Below are 9,847 nucleotides of genomic sequence, written 5' to 3' on the forward strand. Positions count from 1 at the left end.
CCTCCCTCCACTACACCAAGTATCAAAATACAAATCGATTTAAACAATCATAATATATAGAGGATAGTTGCGAATATGGTTATTTTTTTTGGGCTGATATATTTACGATTCCTATTGAGGATGAGAAAATTTGAAGTGGCATCTTCAGTATATGGGGCGTTGCATTACACGTGTGTTTTATCTGACCACAAATATCGGAATTAATATATTCCTAATAATAATTCTAACATTTTGTGTTTTGTGTTGTGTTGTGTTGTGTTGTGTTGTGTTTTGTGTTATATACACATATTGTGAATTTCGAATCGTTAGACATCCATAGCTTGTTTATTCCAAAATCATAAAAAAGGGCAATATTTTTAGAAAGGACTATGAAAATACAAATCACCAGACATACGAGGAATATGAATCGATGTGTTGTCAATGGAAATTGTTGCAATATATTAAGGCTAGGGTGGAGGCGTCTTTCTCAAAATGTTTGGTGTATTCGGTAAAATATTACTATTGTTAGTCATAGCCATCGTCGATAAACATATTTGTTGACCCTTAGAAATGTTTAAATATTAATCAAACAAAACTATGTAGGCTGAGAACGTAATACTATATAATTAAAATATCGGTGCATTAAACTATAACGAATTCTCTCACAGACAATACTTCGCTACAATAACTGGCTACTTCGAACTGGGATATATTGTGGCGTTTCTGTGCAATGTCACGTCATCTCGCGTTTCACATTGGCGTAGACTGGCATTAATGCTGTTAGCATGGTACACTCCCGACATCTTTCCCACGGCTTGGTTCAAAACGAACGTATAAGACAGCAGTCATGTAGAAAATCGGCCCCGTGTAATATTACGCAAATGTTTTCATAGACACAAGCCCTCATACAATGATATGTACACCGGATGTTGTCTCAATATAATCTACCAATCAGCGGCCTGCAATATAGTTTTCAGTTCAATCAGATCGAGTTCCACATGTGCACGATCGTACTCGTAGGTACCATTCGATCTGTAGCTTCCACTAATTAACATACACGTGTGCATTTAATCATGTCGTGAACTGTGTCATAGACCCAGTCCAGTCAATGCATTCACCAATAAATTTAAGCGTGTCCATTTAATCAGCTTATATGCTAGACATGCCCTCAGATCCAATTTAGTGAAAATACCCAAGTAGGGTTTTTTGTTGATATTTTGTTGTTCAGGTTATAACCAAGGTAACCAGGTTACAATCAGGATAACCAAGTGCGATAGCTTAACAATGAATGCGATATGTGTATGTCTGTGTACCTAAGGATTCTCATTTCAAGGTATAGTTGTAATTATACAATGACTCATCATCCCCGAAGATAGTGCCCGAATATAGTGCAACTGGACATTGTAAAGTCTATGGAGGGTAAAAAAATATTTTTTTAACATTTGCCCTGGTCAACAAGAATCCTCTTTGGTTGATAAATATGTATAACTACCTGCCTTAGTTTGAGAATAAACATTTATACATAATCCCATAATTACGGTGCATAATGTTCGTGTTTGCCACTTTATTGTGAAATATTACGACCATATGTGGTAGATGAACGTCACAATTACTAACAACCATTGTCGTCATTTTGTGTACATTTGAACAGGATGTTGAGAAAACCCATTCATGTAGCAGTATTAATTTTAATATAACGATTCGAGAATTCCGGGCTTGATAACAATTAATTGAATGACACTAACTCGCAATAACATCGACTGAAAGTTTGTTTTGACAAAAAAATTAAATAAATAAAATGTGTTCTTCTGGAAAATATTTGACAAATTATGATTGAAGATACTGGGCAGAACAGTACAATAAAGACTTTCCGTTTTCGACATTGAGAAATCCTTTCGTTTTTATGCAGAAAAATAAAGTATTTTTACCGAATAAAATCATATTCATTATAGTTATTGTTCTTACATGAGTTGTTGAACACATTAAATAGTTTGTAATTGCATTCGCTTCCTTCCAGTCATAATTCAAGACAAACAAAAGGCAAAAATATAGGAAATATAGCAAATTAACTATTTTATGTAATATTCTTGTGTAATCAGTAAATTATTTATGGGTGTATAAGGAATACATTTCGTTATGAATTGTTTTTAATATAAATTTCTGAATTATCTTTTCTCCCAAAAAATGAAACAATTCACAATGTCGAAAACGGAAAGTCATAGTGTTGCAGAAGAATGTTGTACTGGATAATGTTTTTAATCCAGACCATGTTGATATATTAATGCATAGATCTGATTTATATTTTAATACTTTATTTACTGGTGTCTTTACGGACGTCACCACATTATCACCTAACTACCGCGAATTAATATGATGAACTAAAAATTTAAAAAATAAAGTTTGTTTTTAATTTTACATGATCCACAATTTGTCTTTCAATAAATCTTAATTAAAAAAAAACAAAAACAAAAAAAAAACATGTTAACACTAAAAAACAAATGTCGAGAAGTTGCTATGTATTTTCCAAAAACATATTTGTTCAAAGCGCAACAATCTTCGTGCAGCATCATAATTATCGTTCACCATGTAGTGCCAATGTCACGCAGCGCAACAGTCATCACTCAGTAGGAAGCATAAACGCAACGCCACAGTCATCACTCGGTGTCATAATAATAATTTAGGCATAATAATGATGGGAAAATAAAGTAGAATAATTGCGAATTTGATTTTCGTTATAAAAACAAAATTTTGAAAACTACATTTTCAATTAAATTAATATGATTAAATTGTAAAAATACATTTACGGACACCCATTCCCAACAAAATGTTTTATATGAGTTATAAATCAGTATCAATGTACCACTTTTCCATGCATTCACGAAAATCTCACTTTTCAATACACGGTATATATTGGGAAATCTACAACCAAGGACAGAATGACGTCTATATTTTATGGACGTCGCGAGTCTGCTGATACGTGAAATGTACTATTTTTTCAATACTGTGTGCTGTTGTTTTTTGGGGCTTTTTTAAATTCAACGTTAAAGCAGGAGGGTCATCACCTGCGCACGCGCGGGAATTGAGTCCCAAGCGACGATAACAACACACGCTAAAAACGCAAAGGTTCATGGGTAGACGCTTGTTTGTAAACAATGCCACGCTATGGCTATCTGATATTAACATCAATTGAGATATGTGTGTATTATTGTTACTACTGGAACGTGTTACACCCACGTGTTACATTGACTGACGACGGACAGCCATTTCCAACAAAATGTTTTATGCACAGACTTGAAATCCATCTATAAGCGTCTGCTGTGGGATATCATCCTCATCATAGGATTTTTGGTAAAATGATACCTGCTCCTATTATGAACGTCACCACAAACACTGCTTGTAGAACACGGTCAAGTACAGCTGCAAGGTCCATCCACTCTTGATGAAGCTAGATTGAGAAATAAAATACACAATATACAGTGGGTACATTATAGAAACTGTCGTAAAATGGAATTTATTTATTTATTATTATTATTATTATTATTATTATTAAGAAAGTTTAAATAATTATGATGATATTTTATCTAGGTAGCACATATATAGTAATAATATTCATCATAAAATATAAATATTGTTATGTATACAAACATAGCAATATTCGTTTGAGAAAGCAACGCAAATGCAAATCAGCTTCGAATGTATCTATGTGCACGAGTAATTTGGAGCGCATGCGCATTAGCGTTTTCATTATCACAATGAATGAATGTTATATTCACATTAAATTATATAAACAATAATAATATTTTTTTTCGAGAAACGCAAATTATTTAAACATATTGAAAATATTGAAATTTATTCACTTTCGCTTTAAATGAAATGAAGGGATAATGTTATCATATTGCTAATTTGACAAACTTGTGACTAACGCTATTGTTGGTTTCGGTTTACAGTAGTTATTTTACAGCGTGGCGCTGTATACTATGAGGTTATCACGAGGATACTGTAAAGTATGCACGAAAACAATACAGTGGTATTATCGACCGACACGCAGCGGAGGTCAATGCGACCACGTAGTGTCTGAGTGCATACTTTGCAGTATCCTCGTAATAACCTTATTATTATACATCTTTTCCTCCTAGGAATACATCATGAGAATGCTGAAATCAAACACGTTCAGAACAGATTTAGCGAAGTTCTTTGTGTGGGGTCAGGTCAATATAAATAATTATACATCTGTCACCGCAACGCCATAAGTTACAACGTGCCGTAATTTTGAGGTATTGCACTGAGTATTTTCACCCTATCAAGTTTAGGAAACGCGAATTCAAAACAATTACGCGCGTAAGCGTCCTCTAATAATAGAAAACAAACATGGCTGGCCCCAGAGTTTGACCGGACCCACAAATAAAAGAGTTCGCTAAATCTGTTCTAAACGTTTTGGATTTTGGCATTCCCATGATGTATTCCTGTGACAGTACGCTGTCGCATCGACCGACGTGCACCTCCAGCTGTACAGTCTTCGTGCATATATCATACTAGCAATAAAGCAAGCTGTGGTAAAATGAGACACTAAACCACCACCAAAAATATATTTTTCAGAATTACGCAAACAAAGCCAAAAAAAAAAAATATTGCCGTCTTTACTGTTCATGAACCCGGGAGTTTCGATCCGAATCGGATCGGATCCTCGACACCTAATGTCCGTCAATAATCGGCGTCTGTATTTTTGAATTGTACGTATATCCGCAAGAAACTATACGGGTGCGAATTTGCCCCGACGCTCAATGTATCTATAATAACGTTATGCTAGTTCCGTGGCCAATTTTTATTTCATCACGGTTGCAAGTAAAACGTTTTGGAAGCCGTGTCACATATTTACATGATTGGTCATGCTTAAAAGTTATATCCATGTCCCAGGATTACTTTTAACATAAAGTTAGTAGAATGTTAAAGCATTCGGCTAGTGCACATATGTCGAAAATTAAGTAAAATCTATTGGTATATCCGAGTATGGTGGTGGTTCGTTCATTAACTATAGTTACGATTATGACATAATATTAAGTCTCAAAAGAGAGTATTAAATACTGCTATGCGGATAGTGATGATATGTGATAAATAAGTAGGATCGTAACGTTGCTTACCTTGCTCTTATTCTTGTCCGGTATGAAGTGCGACACCAAAAGTTGAAGCAGCGCCACCGTGCGATCTGAGTTCGAATTCCTTTTATTTTTGGAGATACTAAACCTATTGTTTAGAAAATTGAAATTTTGTCTCAGGTGTCGATGTTCCCCAATATATTGAATCGGAGATACGGTCAAGTTCATTTTTAATTGTTTCTTCGTCAATGTTGTTCTCCCTCTGTCGGTCTTTTTTCGGCTCAAACCGTTGTCAAGGTCAGGGATGGACAACTTCGATTTGACAGTCACAAACAGAATATTTGCAAGCTTTCCCAAAAACAGATTTTTTATAACACGCGGCATAGGGTTGTGATTCATGGGCGTTTTGTAAATTTTAAGTACCAGCATCGTGAATGCAACGGAAAGTCCAATGATCGCCATGTTGAAAAGAAGATACCGGGTGAGATATGGAACCGTGGACGAGGTTGCAGGTAAAAGGTCAATAACCAGGAGGTTAAAGACGTACATTGTGAGCAGTAGCGTTATACTCAGGTCAAGCTTCTCAGGAGACGACGAGGGGAGGAAGAAACTGACCATACTAAGAATTGAGACAACTACGCAAGGTAGTATAACATTCATAATATAATATAGAGGTTTGCGTTCGATGTTGAGTGTAATAATTATACTTGTAAAACTATCGTATCCCTCGTCCATAGCAATGAAAACCTTCGGTACCGCCTCGGCTGATGATCCGGTTATGTCCCATTCAACGTTTTGAATATAATTTTCCGGCGCCAAATTATCAGCGCCAGGTGATAGACGGACCAATCGGTCGAAGTATTTCCAGAGCCCGAACTCGAAGTAGCATGTCTGTCTGTCTACGGGAAAGTACGTAATATCCATCAGGCAAGGTGTGCGTAAAATGCCAGGTGTCACTTTCACGATATGGCCATCCGGAAACACCTGTACGTCCATGTAAGAAAGGTGTACCATGGGATACCCTTGAAAATCACCATCCGCACTGTAATATAACATAAGAAATACGTTACTGTAACAGTATTATCCCCTATTTGTATATAACACTAATTTTCCTCGCCATCGCATTCACTGTTCGAAATAACAGAATTGCTTATATCGATGACGGGAAACCAGAAAGATACCAGAGACCATGGGCGATTAAAGTCTATTGAGATGTAACCTTTCACCTGTTTAGCAGTGACGTGTCAGGGTTCCATATGTAACTCACTGGTACAACTATCACAGTGACGTCATCGTAATCGGAAGAATTCCAACTTAAACGATAGTCATTCCATTCCTGTAATAGATCGAGCAGTAAAAAAATATGCTATCAATTGTGAAAATGTGACATGGTATCGTAATTACACTCAAACTTCTATACAATTCATTAATCCAACCAAATATTACTTATGGCTTAGACGTCTGGATTAACACGCATTTGAAAGCATTTTGTTATCGCGCGAAAAAAATGATAGTGCGTTCTAGGACGTTCTTTAATCGAGACGTTCGGTACCTTCATCTAAAAAAATAAAAAAGCCATTTGACACTTATCAACTGCACAAATCAAGATGTAATTCACAATAATACAGCACATTGCGTTATTCATTTTTTCAAACTCCTTGACCATTGAATTTCTTATAATAATAATTATATAATAAATAAAGTAACAAAGACAAAACCTTCGCATTTAGCGTTATACATTGAGCCTAAAATATGGAACCACGTTTGAAATATAATGACTCCCCCCCCCCCCATATCATTCAAAAAATTTACTAAACAAATATTTTTTGTCAGATTATCAAAACTTGCCAATTTATTTACTTTCTTTTCTTTTTATTACTGTCCATTTATTTATTGTTTTGGCATTTATAATTTACAAGTAGTCCTCTAAAAATCTATTTCTTTCCAGTTATTCACAGGAAACCAGACTAGACTAGCTCTATGCCTTTTCACTCAAACAACATATCTTCTCGTTACCGTGTAATTGTTATTGAATGAATGCACATTTATATAAATATGTAAACGTTGGTGTAACAGTTGACGTAGCGGAATTTATTGCTGGTTGATTAATCAAGCATTATGTAAATCAACTTGCGAAAAGGCAGCAAACGACAGGCGCTGTCCTTACCATGGGGTGAGTATGTCATAATATTCAAATGGTGTGGAGTCACAGTCATAAATTGAGATTCATTCATACCCAGCTGCGAATGTTAATGTCCGCAGGCTCGTGCGTCTAGAAATACCCTGCTGCTCACCGGAAGGACATGATAAATGGTCAGAATAGCGATGTTTAGCAACATGTTTGCACTTATATTGAGCACACACACGAGTCAGGGTAATCAACACGTACACGGTTTAGTCGTTTGAGCAAAGCCCACTTCACATACACACACACCGTTCAGTTTCAAATAATGCGGAATTTACCTGGTACATCCATACGTTGGTCTTGATCATCTGCATTTTTTCATCCTGAAAATTTACGGTGACAATGTTACAAATGAATGTGGTGAGCACGATCTAGGACGAGTTCTGTCCTTCGTGAAATATGTACGCGACTTGCATAGGATTTCATTTTGTTTTTGGATATCTCTTTTGTAATATCTCAATGTCAAAGTGGCGATCTTTCAGAGAGGAATATTGTGTTTTGATACACATATTGTGCTTTATCAATATTGATCATCATTAAATGTGTATAGCATACTATTATACATCTGTCACCGTAACGCCACAAGTTACAGAGTGCCGTAGTTTTGCGGTGTTTTACGGGGTATTTTCATCCTACCATATTAGGAAATGCGAATTCCAAATATGGAATGATTACGCGCGTAAGCGTCCTCTAATAATAAAAACAAACATGGCTGCCACCAGGTTTTGACCGGACTCCATACAAAGAAGTTCGCTGATTCTGTTCTAAACCTTTTAGATTTCGGCATTCCCATGATGTATCCTTGGTAGCAAAAGATGTATAATAATAAGGTTAATACGAAGATACCTCAAAGTATGCACTCAGGCAGTACGCTGTCGTATCTTCGTAATAACCTTATATTATTGTGATTGGAAATACCCCAGAAATAGTTTCGCGTTTGTTCAATCCCATGCGATGTTTAATACCACTGCGACGCTATGCTCTTTGTTCTGTTTTTACGTTCGATTTCACGCAAAACGCGGGATCTCGCAGTGAAAGGAAAATTGTCTACTTAAAGCGATCGGATCTTCTACCTACATCCTGTATTCAATCAGACTATCTGCACAACATTGTTCAGACGCGCCCACCGCCATCAACGTCGAGACTTACCACATCGATAAGCTGCAGCATCGTCATGTAAAATGAAACTTCGACAGTGCCACCAACGTCTGCAACAGGTCTAACGTCCTTGCTATAATTTTGAAACAGGTGACGCAGCAGTCGATATTCCCCATTCACACGCTCCCCTTCTACAAATTAATTAGAAAGTAATTATGCGTTAAATACGTAGCATGCATTCAGGAAAATTAGTATATACAAGTTGTTCGTCACCTCTTAATATAGTAGGGTAATCAAAGCAAATACGTTGAGAGATTTGGAAATATACACATAGCAACGCGATACAAACAGATATTGTGTAGTGTTTGTTTTTGAGCAAACATGTTATAATGAGGTGATAATATTTGCGCTCGGGTATTTAGTAGCGGATATATCCGCTACCAAATACCCTTGCTTGTTGATCCTAACCTCTAATTAATTTTGTGCACAAGTAAATCGCCACGTTTCTGTTTAACTTCTTTTCTGTTATTTTGCTGATTATGAGCACACGCACAAAGTGGCGTTTTAAAGAAAAATATAACGCTATATTTATTTGTTTACGTGAGAAGTGTGAGACTGTATTCCCACTGGACGCGCAGAGTTGTCCTCTAAGCAATCGTTCCACCGCCCGTGCATTAGAACACCACACATTGATAAAAATGACGTATCTTTACAAATAGGTCTGTTCAAACATTATTTTTTTTAAATACCTGGTACCTGGTTTCATTATCTAAGTTTTCAACAATTCTGAAAGATTACTTTTTAATTAAGTCGTGTTTTACCTCGATAGAGTCCGATGTATTAATTTTTTTTAAATAAATTCGCAAAATATAAAAAAAAAAACATTCTGAAGACTTTCGAAACACTGTAAATAACAATCTTGAAAAATCATATACCATTTAATTCAGCTCAATCTTAACATCTTTAAATTTGTCATATGTTGAATATGACATTTAGCTAACGCCTAACGCGAATATCACTCAATTATATGGAGTCTTTCTTCTTTCTTGAACTTTGTTGAGATTTACATATAGTCGACATGCAACTAACGACGAATCTTACAAAAATAGTATAATAGGGACAAACACGGATCAAAATATAGTAATTCAGTCGAGTGTATGTTAATATGCTATATATGTAATGGACAACATTGTTATTGTGTCATTTTACGAAGAACAGAGTGGTATTTGATGATTACGTCAAATCACGTGACCTGTAATCGCTGATACACACATCAAAAACAACTCGATGACATGCGTCTCGGGTGACATAATATTATTAGTCTATGTTTATTTTAAATAATAAATATAATACGTTGACATTTACAGAATTAAAGTATACACGATACAGCAACATTAGACGGTGCAAATAACACACACACGACATTATGAATTTTGTTTAATGTATATTATGCATGGCCATTACAAATTGTGAACAGAAGTGAGATAAGAGT

The 9,847-nt window shown here is 35.7% G+C and overlaps 1 protein-coding gene across 1 annotated transcript; it reads right to left on the minus strand.

Moving 5' to 3' along the window:
• Positions 1 to 3,044: 3,044 nt before the first annotated feature.
• Positions 3,045 to 9,121, minus strand: LOC144359252 (neuronal acetylcholine receptor subunit alpha-6-like). The gene is made up of 6 exons (XM_085505921.1): positions 9,112 to 9,121; positions 8,407 to 8,546; positions 7,536 to 7,580; positions 6,299 to 6,408; positions 5,118 to 6,114; positions 3,045 to 3,424 (listed from the first exon to the last, which is right to left on the minus strand). The coding sequence occupies exons 1-6, from the start codon at positions 9,119 to 9,121 to the stop codon at positions 3,314 to 3,316; spliced, it is 1,413 nt and encodes a 470-aa protein (XP_085362047.1). The 3' UTR covers positions 3,045 to 3,313.
• Between the last annotated feature and the right edge of the window lie 726 nt (positions 9,122 to 9,847).

This window comes from Saccoglossus kowalevskii, chromosome 12, assembly GCF_978046115.1.
Source record: "Saccoglossus kowalevskii chromosome 12, keSacKowa6.1, whole genome shotgun sequence".
Lineage (NCBI taxonomy): Eukaryota > Metazoa > Hemichordata > Enteropneusta > Harrimaniidae > Saccoglossus > Saccoglossus kowalevskii.

Excerpts from the sequence above, each read along its gene's own strand:
- LOC144359252 (XM_085505921.1), bottom strand. Across the intron at positions 6,409-7,535 it reads CCAACGTATGGATGTACCAG|GAATGGAATGACTATCGTTT; the intron begins GTAAATTCCGCA and ends GATCTATTACAG. Across the intron at positions 6,115-6,298 it reads GACACGTCACTGCTAAACAG|TGCGGATGGTGATTTTCAAG; the intron begins GTGAAAGGTTAC and ends GTTATATTACAG.